At 38.0% G+C, this 17,891-nt stretch overlaps 1 protein-coding gene across 2 annotated transcripts in view; it reads left to right on the forward strand.

Moving 5' to 3' along the window:
* PIBF1 (progesterone immunomodulatory binding factor 1) overlaps nucleotides 1-17,891 on the forward strand; it is a 237,935-nt gene that overhangs the window by 196,813 nt on the left and 23,231 nt on the right. For both annotated transcript variants that reach the window (XM_059684820.1, XM_059684821.1), the window contains one exon: nucleotides 5,773-5,857. In XM_059684820.1, the coding sequence (XP_059540803.1) occupies nucleotides 5,773-5,857 (85 nt within the window). The remainder of the gene's footprint in view (nucleotides 1-5,772; nucleotides 5,858-17,891) is intronic.

Raw genomic sequence — 17,891 nt, forward strand, 5'->3', positions numbered from 1 at the left:
GGCAACCAATCTATGATTCTCTCTCATCATTGATATTTCTATCTCTCTCCCTCACCCTTCCTCTCTCTCTGAAATCAATAAAATAAAAAAATAAAGTGAGAAATAACATTTCTCAAAATATGTTGATAAGACTCCTTTAATAACAGCAAGAGTAATCATAAAATCTATACCAACTATGTAAGTTAGTACTACACAAAAAAATTTGTGCTAAACATCTGATTCCTTTAAAGCTATCTGTGTTTCATAAATTTCCTATATAATAAAGAGGTAATATGCAAGTTAACCCTCACGCCCTCACAAGATGGCTGCCTATGACCAGGCCGACCAAACAACTGAACAAGCAGGCTGCATGGGGCGACCAGGCCGGCAGGGGGGTTAGTGAGGGGTGACCAAATGACTGAACAGCAGGCTGCGTGGGGTGACCAGGCTGGCGGGGGGCGGGGGGGTGCAGTTGGAGGTGACCAGACCAGCAGGGGGGGCAGTTGTGGGCAACCAGGCCGGTGGGGGCGGGGGGGGGGGCAGTTAGGGACAACCAGGTCAGCAGAGGGGGGCAGTTGGGGGTGACCAGGCCAGCCGGGGGGGGGGGGCAGTGAGGGGTGACCAGGCTGGCAGGGAGGGGGCAGTTGGGGAGACCTGGCTGGCAGCGGGGGGCAGTTAGGGGCAATCAGGCCGGCAGGGGTGGGGGGGCAGTTAGGGTGACCAGGCAGCCAGACAGGTGAGCGATTAGGAGTCAGTGGTCCAGGATTGTGAGAGGGATATCCAACTGCCAATACCAGGGATCGGGCCTAAACTGGCAGTTGGACATCCCCCAAGGGGTCCCGGATTGGAGAGGGTGCAGGCTGGGCTGAGGGGACACCACCTCTCCTGTTCACGAATTTCATGCACAAGGCCTCTAGTATTGCATAATATTTTAGTACATTCTGAAATAATATTTCACAGGATACAAAAGCTTGCTTTTAACCAAAGCAACTATCTTCTGAAGTGAAAAATCAAGTTAATTTCGATAGTTTAATTATGGCCTTTGAGATGCTGTATATGTACTTGATGACATGAATGTGAAATGATGTCATGCCATAAAAAAGCCCAGTCAACAAGTCAGATACAGCAAGATAGGTCCTAGTGCTATCTGATCACCCTTCTCTGAGCTGATGACATTTCAAATATAGTGGAATTACCCTGGGCTTTTAATGTACATCAACCTGGTTTCTTTTCTCAGGGTAAATGTGTCTGTAAAATATAGATATTAATGTGAACATCAAGGGATAGTTGTGAAAATTAAATGAAGTAACAAATATAAAGCATCTGGCACATGAAAGAAATTCAGTAAATGTTACTTCCATTTGTCCTTCATTAATTCAAAATTTAAACATTAGCTGGCCCATCAAAAAAAAAAAAAAAAAAAGGACTACTAAGAGATGATGTTCCTTGAAAATTCCTGTTCCTTTTTTGCTGGGTGTTGATTGTAATAATAAAGAATATTTATATTAATTGATTGTTTTTATTTTTTTATTTTTTAATATATTTTATTGATTTTTTACAGAGAGGAAGGGAGAGAGATAGAGAGTTAGAAACATCGATGAGAGAGAAACATCGATCAGCTGCCTCCTGCACACCTCCTACTGGGGATGTGCCCGCAACCAAGGTACATGCCCTTGACCGGAATCGAACCTGGGACCCTTCAGTCCGCAGGCTGACGCTCTATCCACCGAGCCAAACCGGCTAGGGCTAATTGATTGTTTTTAGAAATGTTTCTCTAGCTTATACAATAAAACTCTTTTTAAAGAAATGAATAATGTTATCATTTTCATAGAAAATAAAATAATACCACTATACCACATCCACAACTTGCAAGTTTAGCTAATGATACAATATATTCAACGTCTGGGAAGGTTAGAGTAAATACACACTAAAATGAATCATTATAAGCATGTCAGAAGCTAACATTTAACTACTTTAAATTCCTCATCACTAACATAATAATTTGTTCTAAAGGTAACAGTGTTTATTCTCCTCCACCAAACTACAAGAGACAGTCTGCATTATGTAGTTTGATTTGTAGCTCAAAACTGAAGAAAGCATGGAAACAACAATTAGCATAAATTTTGTTTCCTGTCGTCAGTTTTTGGTTTATTCATAGCTAGCAGTTTAAGGAAGAAAAGAGTACATTGTCAACTTCTTTTGTATGGCTAAGCCAGGGTATATTGATCCAGGAAGTTAAGGAGCAAGATAGCAGGAATATGTTTTCATATAACAGGTGAAATAGAGCCATAAACATGAATTCCTGAGTAATAATTAACAGTGAATTGAACAATTATGGGTGTAATATACCATTCATGATAGATGTGCTTACAAGGATATTTGTTTTGTAGTTGCTTTATGAGTCACGCATAGAAGCTTTATATTTGTAAAGGTTAGTTGCCACTGTTATAAAATGTGTCATATAGAGACTGAACTTCTATTTGAGTAATTACATACATACTGAAAGAACACAGTGTAATAATCATCATATTTAGTTTTAGAAACCCACATGTGGAAGGTGGTCTCCATTGTGGTTCAAGGGCAAGAGAAGGCTAAGACTTTAAAAATACATATTCAAGTATTGTCTGTGGACTTCATACTATTTGTGATAAAACTGGTGTCCTACAGATAGAACACAGTTACTCTGTAAATCAATTTATCCACCCACCTTTTGTTCCATGTTACATGGTTATTTTGCTATTTAAATAAGGAATATTTATTCTGGAAAAAATTAAAGTTTACATATAAAGCATTTCTAATGAATTATCCAGTTAAAATTCTTTAATTACATCAACATTCTATTCCTGTTACACTCCATTCTATTTAATGGACTTGTTGGTATTTGAGAGTGTATGCATGTGTGTATGTGTGTATGAACTGCATGTGAGTGTACTAGTATATATACATGTACTGTGTGTGTGTGTGTGTGTGTGTGTGTGTGTGTATACATGTATATGAACATTAGCATATATCTGTTCCTTGGAAAATCCTATTTCTATTTACTGGATTATTTTAATTCTGAAAAATATTTTCTAAAGGAAAAGAAATGTTTTACTTGGCCATAGAAAATAATTACTAGGCCATAAAAAAAGTGATTCTAGCCCTAGCTGGTTTGGCTCAGTGGATAGAGTGTCAGCCTGCGGACTGAAAGGTACCAGGTTTGATTCTGGTCAAGGGCACATAAAGGTTACAGGCTCGATCCCTGGCGCTGGTCAGGGTGCATACGGGAGGCAACCAATTGATGTGTCTCTCTCATATCAATGTTTTTCTCTCTCTGTCTCTCCCCCTCCTTTCCACTCTCTCTAAAAATCAATGGAAAAATATCCTCAGGTGAGGATTAACAACAACAACAAAAAAATTTTTAAGTGATTCTAGCCCAGCCAGTATTGACCTATAAACCAGGAGGTCATGGTTCGATTTCCCAATCAGGGCACATGCCAGAGTTGTAGGCTCAATCCCCCAGTGGGGGGTGTGCAGGAGGCAGCAGATCAGTGATTCTCTCTCTCATTATTGATATTTCTATTCCTCTCTCTTCCTGTCTGAAATCAATAAAAATATATTTTTAAAGTGATTCTAGCTAAAAATAGATTAGAATTCCAGAGTTATAGAAATAGCTGATCTTTACCATACTTTGAGGAACTCTCTAGAACATGTCACTCAGTTTCCTTCATATCATTTAGTTCTTTTCAGTTCTGTGGCTCAGTAGGATTTCTGACGCCTAACTCCAAAAGTCAGTTTGTCCACTGAGCCACATTTACCTTTATTGGCATTTAATTACTGTTTTCCTCTGATGCCTGTTTTTTTCATCTAAACTAGTAACACTGTATAGCATTTATATAGAGTTTTATGTGTTTAATGCTTTATATAATTATTCATTAGATAATTCACGTATCCGTTTGACATGCACCAGTATTATTTTCCACTTTTACAGATGTAAAAACTGAGGTTTGGTGGGAAGTGGACTGTGCTTTATATATAGCACACAGTTGAGTCAGTGGCACACACAGTTGGAGATACAATTGTATCTAGTCTTTCTTCTCAGAGGGGAAGTTCTCAATTACTAGGAAGGAGGAGAATGTGAGTTTTTCCCCTTAAGTCCTTGGAATTACCAGTTTTTCCAGAATATCTACTATAATGCCTTGGGTTTTAAGAACAACTTCCTGCCTGGCATTGTAAAAATTTGTAGCTTTCCATTTTCTTAAACTTAAAACATCTAACCTGTCCAGCAAAACAATTCTCATTAATTTTACCTTCATGGAATTGTTTTGACATTTAAGGAATTATTAGTATGTAGCTTAAGTTCATTATTGCTTTTCTTAATTATTTCGTACTGCTGGCTGAGTAGATTCATTCCCATGGCTTTCAAACTATGTTTTATTTAATGATTCTAATTAACTTTTATATGTTGAATAATTAAACTCCAGACAGTGTAAGATAAGCCCCAAATATTTATCTTTTAAAATAGTATATCCTTAACAATTAGGCTCCTCACCCTTTCCTGTCAGAAAATAGGCACATCAAATGGAAATGCACAATGCAGACTTAGAAATTAAAGTTTGAACTAAGAATTTGGAGACAAAAATTGTTTTCCCAAGTTTACCACAGACCAAATATCTGATTCAATTCTCTAACTCAGTTATATACTTAGTAATTTAGTATGTGGTAAATTATAAAATACATACTACTTCTGTTTGAAGGAGAAGTGTTTTAATTTGATTTCCAGTGTCTATAGAGGTTTTTTTATATTTTAAAGTATGTATTTTTTATTTCAGAGAGGAAGAAAGAGATAGAAACATCAGTGATGAAAATTATTGATTGGCTGCCTCCTGCCCACCCCCTACTGAGGATCGCGCCTACAACCTGGCGTGTACCCTGAATAGGAATCAAACCATGACCTCCTGGTTCAGAGGTCAATGTTCAACCGCTGAGCCACTCCAGCTGGGCATATAGAGTGTTACTATTTTGTCCATACATACTTTCTTTTTACCTTTTCTATAAGTCATACTTCATCTTTTTATATTTTGTGAGTAAATAGTCATCTTTGAAAATATTAATTTCATGTCCAGCCGGTGTGGCTCAGTGGTTGAACATTTACCTATGAACCAGGAGATCATGGTTGGAGTCCCAGTCAGGGCACATGCCCAGGTTGCAGGCTCAGTCCTCAGTAGGGGGTGGGCAGGAGGCAGCTGATCAATGATTCTCTCTCATCATTGATGCTTCCATCTCCTTCTCCCTTCCTCTCTAAAATCAATGAAATATATTTATAAAAGAAAATGTCTTCATACAAAATTACTAGGTATTTGATTAGATCAAACATTACAGTGGCTGGTCTGATATCTTTATGGGCTATAAATTTATCTTTGAGGGGTGGATACAGGGATTGACCAAAAAGAAAAAAGAGAGAGAAAAAAAAATCATGGTCACAGATAACAGTGTGGTGATTGGGGTGGAGGGGCGGGGGGTAGTAAAGGGGGGAGTAAATGCTGTTGAAAGGAGACTTGACTTGGGGTGGTATATAGATGATGTGTTGTGAAATTGAGCACCTGAAATCTGTATAATTTTGTAAACCAGTATCACCCCCAATAAATTGAATAAAAAGGATAAAATAATTTTTAAATAAACATATTTTTAATTTAAAATTTTTTATTTTAATTCAAAACATCAGATTTATTTTTAGTATTTTGTTATTTACAATTTGTTAATTAAATGTAAACCAATACTCTGACTTTAAACCTTGGTGTGTGTTTTTTTCAGCAATTTAAATAAAGAAAAGTCAGCTTTACTACAGATGAAAAATCAAATGGCGTTAGATTTAGAGCAACTTCTAAATCATCGTGAGGTACGTTTTCCATTTTGTTATAATTTTTACCACTTTAGGATTTTTTTTTTCAGGTCCATGTTGGGTTAAGAGTATTGAATCCCACTTCATTAATGAATTCTCACATTTGCATCTCACTGTGATCTGGCCCTTTATATTTAACTTCGGATAGTTCTTTCTTTATGACTTAATTTGTATTTTATTTTTTTATGTGTTAAGTCTTATTCTTGGGATGCCCCTTCTTCTTAATCCCTTATTGCCTTATTCATATCTGTCATTACATTTCCACATTATTTAATAATTATTTATTTATCTCACTAAATTGTAAATTTTTTTACTATACCTGTCTTATTCATCATTGTATGCCTAGAGCCTAGTGCACAATATTTGTGTGCATTTTAAATTTTATAAAGTTTTTTCTTTCATATGTTCCTCACCAAAAATCTTTTAGAGTTAATAAAATCCCCATTTTATAAAGGGAGAAATGAGTTTTAGGTGGCTTGCTCAAAGCCAGTTAGTAACTAAGAGAAAACCCCAGTTTTTTAAGCCAGATTTATTGCAGAATAATATACATACAATAAAATTTACTCTTTTAAGCATACATTTCTATAATTTTTTACTAACTCTCACAGTTGTTGTGTAGCCAGTATCACAATTGGTATGTGAAATAATTCCATCACCCCAGAAAGTTCCCTTATGCTCCTTTGTAGTTACCTTTTTCCCCAAATAGAATCCTAGTAACCACTGATCTGTTTTAGTCATTTGTTCCTTTTCCTTACTGACTAATATTCCAATGTATGGATGTACCAAAGTTTTTAAATCACTCACCAGTTGATGGACATTTGAGGGCATCTGTAAATAAAGCTGTTGTAAACATTTATGTGGGTGTTTGTGTAAAAATAAGTTTTTATTTCTCTTGGTAAATACCCAGGAGCAGGATTACAGGCTCATATGGAAACTGTATGTTTACCTTTATAAGGAAATGCCAAACTATTTTCCAAAGTGACTGTACCTTTTGCATTCCCACCAGCAGTGGATGAGAGTTCCAGTTTGTCAGCATTCTCCCCAGAAGTTGGTATTAAATACATTTAATCCAATGTATTTTTTCCACTGAGCTATCACTGCCCTTTTTTAGCCATGTTTTTACCATTTTGTTATCCTAAGAGAGGAGTGCTCAAAACAGATCATTGGTGTATGAGTATCCGGAAGACATTTTTCCATTCTGGAAAAGACATACCAGATATTTGAGAAAAAATTATTGGAAGGATATTATTGAGAGAAATGAAGTTGGGAATATTACTGGAAGCATTTCAAAGGTGCATATCCTAGAAATTGTGTCAGGGAATTGGGGGATTGTCTCTATATTAGAAATGGCCTTTGAAGTGAGTTCTCTTAGAGGCATCCTATCTAATAAAAGAGAAACATGGTAATTGGCGTACAACCGATACCCTTTTCATTGGCTAATCAGCGAGATATGCAAATTAACTGTCAGCCAAGATGGCGGCCGGCAGCCAGGCAGCTTGAAACTAACATGAGGCTTGGTTGCCTCCGCTACCTCTGAGCCTGCAGTTTAAGAAACATTGTAACAAATACGCCCAACTTCAGCCAGCAGATTCGCAACATTGTAAGCAAAGGCCAGAAACCTACTTTCAGCTGGAGGCCTAAGAGCTGGAGCCAAGCCTCAAGCTAAAGCTGGCCCAGAATTAAAAAAAAAAAAAAGGAAAAAAGGAGCGGTTGGGAGCTTCCGTCACCCCCAGCCTGAAAACAGCCCTCAGCCCCTCACCCAGACTGGCCAGGCACCCCAGTGGGGACCCCCACCCTGATCCAGGACACCCTTCAGGGCAAACCAGCCGGCCCCACCCATGCACCAGGCCTCTATCCTATATAGTAAAAGGGTAATATGCCTCCCAGCACCGGGATCAGCATGACAGGGGGCAGCGCCCAAACACCCTGATCGCCCTGCGGCTCTGTGTGTGACAGGGGGCAGGGCCACAACCTCCCTATCGGCCCTGCTCTGTGCCTGATAGGGGGGAGCTCTCCCCCCCCCCCACGGGCCCTGCTCTGTGTGTGATGGGGTAGAGCCATAACCTCCCCATCAGCCCTGCCCTGAGTGTGAGAGTGGCGGTGCCCCAACCCCCTGATCCGCCCTGCTCTGTGGGTGATAGAGGGCAGCACCCCAACCCCCTGATGGGCCCTGCTCTGTGCGTGACAGGGGGTTGCTCCACAACCTCCCCATCGACCCTGCCTTGAGTGTGACAGGGGACGGCGCCCCAACTCCCCAATCGGCCCTGCTCTGAGCCCGACCAGGGGCTGCACCTAGGGATTGGGCCTGCCCTCTGCCACCCGGGAGCAGGCCTAAGCCAGCAGGTCGTTATCTCCCGAGGGGTCCCAGACTGCTAGAGGGCACAGGCCAGGCTGAGGGACCTCCCCTCCCCCCCGAGTGCACAAATTTTTGTGCACCGGGCCTCTAGTATTTTATATAATGGGTAAAAGAGATAAGAAGGTGTCCCTGGTTTGGCCAGTATGGCTCGGTGGTTGAGCATCAACCTATGAACCAGGAGGTCACAGTTCAACTCCAGATCAGGGCTCATGTCTGGGTTGTGGGCTCATTCCCAGGAGGGGGCATGCAGGAGGCAGTGGGTCAGTGATTCTCCCTTCCTCTCTGATAGCAATAAAAAAAAATATGTATATTTAAAAAGGCGTCTCTGGACTAGATTTTAGAGATGACTTTTATGTAGATAAGTAGATCTGAATACAGGTTACAGATTAGGAAAAGCTCCTTTGAAGATATTTATACGTTTTTCTGACTCCAGCATACCAGGCCTTATCTACCATCACTTACGGTATGTCCTAGAATTCTGCCTTCAAATAATTGTTTCTTCATTGTGGAAACCTGACTCACTCACTCACTATGTGGATTTGCACAAATGTGTTTAAATTGAGTATTTAAGAGATAATAACTACAGGTTTCATTCAGTCATACCAACTTTTTTTTTCATTAAGTTTGCACAGGAAGTATGTTTTTCAGAATGGCGATTCTCATGTGATTTTTTTAAAAATATATTTTATTGATTTTTTACAGAGAGGAAGGGAGAGAGATAGAGAGTTAGAAACATCGATGAGAGAGAAACATTGATCAGCTGCCTCCTGCACATCTCTTACTGGGGATGTGCCCGCAACCCAGATACATGCCCTTGACCGGAATCGAATCTAGGAACTTTCGGTCCACAGGCCGACGCTCTATCCACTGAGCCAAACCGGTTTCGGCTCTCATGTGGTTTTTAGAGAATTAGGCTAGACTCTGAAAAATAGATGAGCAACTTTAATTTATAAATTTTGTACATCACACTTGAAATCACATTATTCATGAGCCCAAACAAAAGCTAAAAGTTTTACTCACTGCCAGGGCTGGCCAGCAGCCCCTGAACAGCGGATGAACAGATTACTCCAACATGGTTTCACTATGAAGGAGAGGGCTAAGGGACAGTCTGGCCAAAGGAGCCAGGCAGCCTCGATTGCCTGCCTCGTTAGACTTTATTGGAATTTTTAGCTTTGGATGCAATCAGTAGGGTGAGTAATCTTGGGAGGACACATGTGTTTACATTGTCCTCTAGGCAAGGGCATCCAGAGATTAAGCATAAGGATTCCAGGAAACACCTGGGGTCTGCATGTGCACAGACTTGTTTGGAAAGGTCAAGGAATAATTAGGGGCGCCACCTTCGACACTCCCCTAAGACTCCCCTAAGTCGGAATTCCAAAAAACAGGGCAGGCGGCCTTCCACACACTTCCCTTTCCTCAGAATGTTCTCCTTACAACTTTCCAACCAAGTCTCCTATGCTCCCCAACAAGTCACTGGGTTGAAAATTGAGTAGGTATAGAACAAAATGTTTTAACATGAAAATTAAATAATAGCAAGATGAAACTACTCACATAAACTGCCTACTATGGCATGGAATCAGTGCAATTCACATGAATACATATCTAATTAATAATTGTCAGTTAATATTCATGCATCTAGTAATAGCTTCATTTTGGCGATTATATTTTAATAATCCAACTTTATGACTTTTCTTAATGCCAAACCTCTAAAGAAAAGTAGCTTTTTTCTTTATAAAGCAAATAAAAGTTTAAAAAAACAAGTCTGAGACAAGTTTTCAGTCTTTTTTTCTGAGAAACAGTTTAAATACCAGCGTGCATAGTGTGTGCAGATGCAAAAAGCAAGTACATACTGCTTTTATGGAAACAGAATAGCCATTGACCCAGGGAAGTGCTTGACTATTCACTTGACCATTTACTTGAAACAGAACCTACAGGATTGATTTATTCATCTCATAGCTCTTGAGGGCCAAGTGCTCAGAATAGCCAGTAGGTATAGTTGGATAAGAATAACTCTGATACCTTCACATTGTATTTCCGGTAATTTTGTCTTGTCAGTAAGTATTCTAAATTAGTGTGCGTTTCTGGACCTTGTTACAGTCTTAAAAATTATTGAGTACCCCAAAGAGGTTTTGTTTATGTTATTCCTATTGATATTAACGATATTAGAAATTAAAATGGAGAAATTTAAAATAAAAAATAAATAAAATTTAAAAATAAAGAAGAACTCCGATAAATATAATGTTTGAAAGTGAAAAGCAGGGCTGAGACTAAATTGAGGCAAGCAGGGCAAATAGGGCCCCAGAGAGAGGAGATGTCCAGTCTCAGAGGTGTGCACAATGTAGAGTTGGCACCTGACAGCTTGCCTTCCCTTACTCCAAGCATGTCAAACTCGCGGCCCGCAGGCTACATGCGGCCCACAACGTATATTTTTGTGGCCAGCCAATATAACGGTATGTAAGAAATGTTTTAATAAAAATGTCTAACTTAATTTTTACAATATCCTGTTATATATAATTATTAATAACAAACTACAATGTTCACCAATGACTGATTACTATAATTGTGTTGCATTCATTTCCCTTACGTGCCTTACTCAGGCGCACCATTTCTCTCCACTAATACTAGCAGTGAATATTTTAGCAGCCGATAGCCACGTCATTAGTCTTGGATTGACTTGTTTGGTGTGTACAACAGGAAATATTTTGCTTTTGGAAACCAAGAAAAATAGGTTTATTTGTGTTACACTTATTAATTTGTGCAGTTATTCAGTGTCTGGTAAATTAATGTTCAAGAAAAAATATCAATTTTTATTAAAATGCTCTATTATTTTATGTTAACATTTATTTCAGCCATTTGTATTCAGCATGTCTCTATCGAAATAAACCTACATTTCTATGAAAAGTGAAGCTTTTGTTTTTTTGTGACCCACATAAACTTAAACCTTGTTTATTTGGCCTGTGTTAGCCTTTGAGTTTGACATGCTTGCCCTAGTCAAGATCCTGGAAAAATTATCTGAGTCATTGTTTTAATCAGCTAAATTTTCTCTGTTTCAGTTAATGGTTCATAAAGAGACCAAATGAACATTTTAAAATTATTGTCCTCTTTTGCACTGGACAGCTCTAATTTTTTAACCAGTATCATTTAGTTCATATAAGACTATATGTGGTCATGTAATATAATCACTAGCTCATTTACATAGCTTTTAAGTATGTATTAAAAAAGAAAACTGGTGGGATAATTCTAGATTGACAATATTAGGACATTTGGGACATGGGCACAGAGGGTTTTTATTTTTTTTATTAATAGTAGCTCAAAATTATTAGTTTCAAAGTAACTCCTCTCATGTTAGGTTCAATTGTGATCTAAAGATTTCTAAAAATGATAAAATTATCGGCCTCCTATTCTACAAATTATTTAGCATTTACTCATTCAAAAAATGGTTGTGTTGCCAAAACCGGTTTGGCTCAGTGGATAGAGCGTCGGCCTGCGGACTCAAGGGTCCCAGGTTCGATTCCGGTCAAGGGCATATACGTGGGTTGCGAGCACATCCCCAGTGGGGGGTGTGCAGGAGGCAGCTGGTCGATGTTTCTCTCTCATCGATGTTTCTAGCTCTCTATCTCTCTCCCTTCCTCTCTGTGAAAAATCAATAAAATATATTTTAAAAAAAAAAACAAAAAACAAAAAAAAACAAAAACAAAAACAAAAATGGTTGTGGGTGTTTGGAATTATGAGTAGTGTATTAGGTGATTTTTGCTCTCAACTTTTCCTTAGAGAAAAATGTATCTATCCTATCTAATAACAGACAAACATTAAAATTCACTCTGATAACTGATATTTTAACTGACAAATTAAAGAAGCTCTTCTACACCAAAGAACAATTTTAGAGAACTATCTGAAAGCAGTAATAGGAAGTCATACCAGAAAAGTTTACCTAGAATACAGCTGTTCCTAAAACCCTGGACGTGGTAGTTGTAGCCATAGCAACCTCTATGTGTTTCGGGCCTCTAAGGAATAATATATATTTGTGAAATATAAGATGTTTCTAGCCCAGCTGGTGTGGCCCAGTGGTTGAACATCGACCTATGAACCAGGAAGTCACGGTTTGATTCCCAGTCAAGGCACATTCCCAGGTTGTGGGCTCGATCCCCAGTAAGGGTTGTGCAAGAGGCAGCTGATCAATGATTTTCATCAGTGATATTTCTCCCTCTCCCTCTCTCTTTCTCTCTGAAATCAATTAAAATATATTTTAAAAAATAAATAAAGATGTTTCTAAGTCCTGGGACTCTTCTACCCTTTTATTCAGTACTCCCGCCAATAACATCTCTCAGGGTCCACACAGGCATAATAACCAACCACTGCTTGCTAAGTGCCTAGCATGGGCAAGACCCCACACTTGCCTGAATGTTGGACTAACTTCCATTATCCCAGATGACTTGCCTCTTACTGCAGTGTGTGTCCCTTAACAAAAAGAAAATAAACCCTGCAGTTAGCCAGGTTTCTTAAAAGTGAAGTCACAGTATAATTATCATTCTTTTATGGTATGTTTATGTTCCAGGATTCTAACTGACATGTTCTTTGTGATTTCTCGGAAAGTTTCAAGAACATTTCAGCATCACAAGTGTCCTTAGGCAATGCACTTCATAAATGGTTCAAACAAATTACATTTTTCCATATGTGTGTCATTCTTTTTGATTCATACTTAACAGTTCTGAGATTTTCTTAAGAATACCTTTTAACATGTTTTTCTCATATACCTATGTAGTTAAATTTTATAGTCAGCATGACTAGGAAAAAAAACAACTCCACTAAGTGGGTAAGTTAATTTTGTTTTAATGAGGATATAATTATTTTTCAGATTCATACATTTCTCATCATAATGGTGCTCTTCAAATTAAAATTTATTTCTAATTGAAAATAAATGAGTATTTTAAAGAAAGACAGTTGTTATAGTGAAACCCAAAGCACACATATAGTATAAGTCATATTTTCCCTATAGTGTTTTAGAATGCTTTATTTTTTTTCATCCAAGGGTATATGTATTCAGGTCTGAGGAAAGTAAGGGAGAAAACTATTGCAGAAAATACTCTTTGCAAATGTTGACTTTATATATACTTTAAATAAGACAGAACCAAACCTATTGTATAACTTCTTTCTACCAAAATGTTGAAAACACTTTTAGATCAGTGTGTTATGCTACCATACACATTTAAGGATCAGTTATAGATTGCTTTCAATCAAATATGTCTGGGAATGAGCAATCAGACAGAGAAAGGAAAAGTTTTACGTTATCCTTCGTAATGAGAGAGGTGGCCCTTGGCTTATGCCTTCTAGAAGTCAAAAGGACATTATGCTTTTCCCTAACATAGGTATTCTTCAGCTCATAATAAGAATATTTGTATATGTCTTTATAGCTCTTTGTATGTTCATTTCTCCTAAACCTCACAAGAGCCGTGTGATGGTCTCACACTCGTTTCACAGAAGCAGCGATGGAATCTCAGTTGTCCATTCTGTGGAATGTTAATCCTCAATTTTTTTTAAATATATTTTTATTGATTTCAGAGAGGAAGGAAGAGGGAAAGAGATAGAAACATCAATGATGAGAGAGAATTATTGATCGGCTGCCTCCTGCATGCCCCACACTGGGAATCAAGCCTGCAACCCGGGCATGTGCCCTGACTGGGGAATCAAACTGACCTCCTGGTTCATAGATCGACGCTCAACCACTGGGCCATGCCAGTCGGGCATAACTCCTCAATTTTGAGTGGCATAAAAAACTCTTGAATTTCTTTTAGATTGTACTCTGTGGACCTCTATGTTTGTGTGGACTTGTACAGAGAACTTAGTAGAACTAGGTCATATTATTTTAAGTTTCATAAGTGTCTTGGCTCTTTAATCTTTTCATCATCTTCTTTACAAATATCTTTGTTGTATCCTGTAAGTAACACTCCATGTTGTGTGAAGCAATATAATATCTCATCATAAAAATATTTTATCTGTGTATATATGCCCTTTTAACTTCTTTCACATCTATTATGTATTGTACAGACCTGTCCTTTTCTCTTTTTTTAAAGAATGAAATGTGTATTTTTCCCACTACATTTTAGAAGTTTAGTATGTTTTCTTTTACAAAGTTAAATACACTTCTTCTTCTTTTTTTTATCAGTAAAGAACAAGTAAATGACCTCTTGCTATCATTTCTAACCCTGTGTTTTTATGACTCTTAGTATAGTAGCAGTTATAACAAACCAAACAATTCTAAGACATAAGGAGATACAAAACAAACTGCAGAGCTATAAAATGAGTCTCTGGAACTTGTGGTGGCCAGGAGAGAATATTGACAATGATATGAGATAATTATGGTCATAATTCTGTTAGGTACCATATTGGCATGTTTTGATATAAACTTAACAAGTCACTGATCACATATCAAGGAGCTGTCGCTGAGAGAAGACTGGGGAGAAAGTATAGGCCCTGGAGTGAGTCACACTCTGGAAACCGGTGCTCAAAACAGAGGATAGAGTTCAAAACCTACCAGATTTACTGAAATAGTGAAGGCCAGAAAATAGCGAGCAAGTAGATGAATACTGTTACAGAAGGGAAAGCCAGGCACTAAAAGGACATGCATACCAGCAGACAAAGCAGTCAGACGTCTGAGGCGCTGTTCAGTGAGCAGGTGATCTAAAGGGTCCACACAAACCAATCAGAACAGAATCAAGGTGCCCACACTTCTCTTTTAATCCGCAGTGGCAGTAGGTTTCAACTCGGGGGCCTACTTCAGCATGTTAATACAGCTTCCTCTACCTGGGTCACGGTTGAGAATGACCTTAAGATAATATCCAAGTTCAGGGAAGAATGTCTCAGGTGATTAATTAAGTCTCCTAAGCTATGACAGCACAATCATTTCTCATTTGTTTAAACACTTGAGCTCTCGCTAAGCTTTCAGTCATAGGGTATGTCTCCAAAAATGTTGATGTCATCGGAAATGTTTGAGACTAAGGAGTAGATTGGCCTTATTCCACTTTGCTCTACCCAGGACTTCTTTCTTTATTCTGTTCTAGGCCCAAAATTTTTATCACTAGCTGGTAATCTGAGGAAAACAATTTAGATGATGAAAGGATTCTTTTCAGTCACAAGAGAGATGAATGAACTGGGGGTGTTGAGAGAAGACTTAGATATAAGAAATTCAAAATAAGCATATGAACGAGGTAATAATAGACTTGTTATCCATGGCTCCAAAGGTTGGGATTAAAACCTAATGGTAGGCTGGCATCATTTTGGGGCTCAGCCATCTGGTTTTCCAGATGACCTAATAAATTTATAATTCTTTAGGCCTCCCCTCCCCCCCCAAAAAAGCCAACTAATGGTAAACATTATAAGGAGACCTGCTTTGTTTTGTTGGGGTTTTTTTTTTTTTTTTGCTTCGTTTTGTTATTATTGTCACTGTTGTTATATTGCCTTGTTTTTTATAGATGCTAGGTTAAATAACTTGAAGATCCCTTCTAAACCTAAAATTGTGTACGTCAAAAGCCTTGATAGAAGGTATCTGCATTGTGTAAATAACAGATCTGAACCCAAAGAGACCTGCATTTGAATCCTAGGTTCACTTCTTAGTAGCTAATGAACTTGGCTAAATTTCTAAAAATCTTCTAAACCTTAGTTTCCTCATCTTCAAACTTCAGTTAATATCTACCTGCTGGGTATTTAGGAGAGTTTTAAATTATTATGTAAAATAAAGCCTGGATAGTAGATACTCAGTGAATGTTGATTCTTGTCCTTTCTCTTCCTCTCTCCACACCTAAAAACTTTATATCCTCCCCTTGAGGTAAAGAGACATCCTAGCATGAGGTTAGCCTACATGCTGGGAGAGGTATTTAGATGGAAAGACAGAGGGACTGTGGAAAGCACTGTGCAGCTCTGGGTACTCAGGCTATTCTCTAACAGTTTTGCCATGTAAAATCTATTTTGTCTAGTATTTAGACTATACTGCATTGGCATTCAAGGTATAATTTTAATTTCATCAAAAATCATACATTAAACACTGTGCTGAAAGTTGCTTTGATAATGTAAAATTCTTTTTTTTTTGCCATTCAAAGTATTTATTTCCTTTAATTTTTACTGTGAAATACAATGTACATATGAAGACTATGCTTAAATATGCATGTATAATTTAATAAATAATTATAAAATGAATACCCTTGTAACTTCCACTTTGGTCAACGTATGGAACAGTGACTCCCCGGTGTATGTACATCTTCCTCATTTGACAGTCGAGAGGGAACCACTATCTAGACTTTTGTTAAAATCATTTTTATTTAGCCTGGCTGGGTAATTCAGTTGGTTGAGCATGGTACTGTACATCAAAAAGGTTGTGGATTTGACTCCCAGTCAGGGTACATGCCTCTGTTTCAGATTCAGTTCCCAGTTGGGTGGGTATAGGAGGCAAGAGGTCGATGTTTCTCCTGCACATTAATTAAAGGATTAAAAAATTATTTCCTTTTAGTTTACCTATAATTTTCTTTCTTTTAAAAATTGAAATATAATTGATATGTAACATTAAATTAGTTTCAGGTGCATAACATGATTTGATACTTGTATATATTATAAAATTATCACAATAGGTCTAGTTAACATCCATCACCATGCATAGTTACAATTTTTTTATTCTGATGAGAACTTTTAATATCTACTCTCTTAGCAACGTTCAAATATAGAACACAGTATTGTTAACTATTGTCACCATGCTGTACATTATATCCCTGTGACTTACTACTTTATAACTGGAAGTGATCACCTTCACCCATTTTGCCTACTCCCCATCCCCCAATTCTGGCAACCACCAATCTGTTCTCTTTATCTGGTGAGTTCAGGTGTTTTTGTTTGTTTGTTTGTTTGTTTTTAATTAAATCTTTATTGTTCAGATTATTACATTTGTTCCTCTTTTTTCCCCCCATAACTCCCCTCCTCCCAGTTCCCACCCCACCCTCCGCCCTCACTCCCCACCCACTGTCCTCATCCATAGGTGCACAATTTTTGTCCAGTCTCTTCCCGCATCTCCCACACCCCTTTCCCCCCCAAGAATAGTCAGTCCATTCCCTTTCTATGTCCCCGATTCTATTATGATCACCAGATTATTTATTCACTTGATTCTTAGATTCACTTGTTGATAGATGCATGTTTGTTGTTCATAATTTGTATCTTTACCTTTTTCTTCTTCTTCCTCTTCTTAAAGGATACCTTTCAGCATTTCATATAATCCTGGTTTGGTGGTGATGAACTCCTTTAGCTTTTCCTTATCTATGAAGCTCTTTATCTGACCTTCAGTTCTGAATGATAGCTTTGCTGGATAAAGTAATCTTGGTTGTAGGTTCTTGGTATTCATCACTTTGAATATTTCTTGCCATTCCCTTCTGGCCTGCAAAGTTTCTGTTGAGAAACCAGCTGACAGTCGTATGGGTATTCCCTTGTAGGTAACTGAGTTTCTTTCTCTTGCTGTTTTTAAGATTCTCTCTTTGTCTTTTGCTCTTGGCATTTTAATTATGATGTGTCTTGGTGTGGTCCTCTTTGGATTCCTTTTGTTTGGGGTTCTCTGTGCTTCCTGGACCTGTAAGTCTATTTCTTTCACCAGGTGGGGGAAGTTTTCTGTCATTATTTCTTCAAATAGGTTTTCAATATCTT

The sequence above is a fragment of the Myotis daubentonii genome, chromosome 2, assembly GCF_963259705.1.
Source record: "Myotis daubentonii chromosome 2, mMyoDau2.1, whole genome shotgun sequence".
Taxonomy (NCBI): Eukaryota; Metazoa; Chordata; class Mammalia; order Chiroptera; family Vespertilionidae; genus Myotis; species Myotis daubentonii.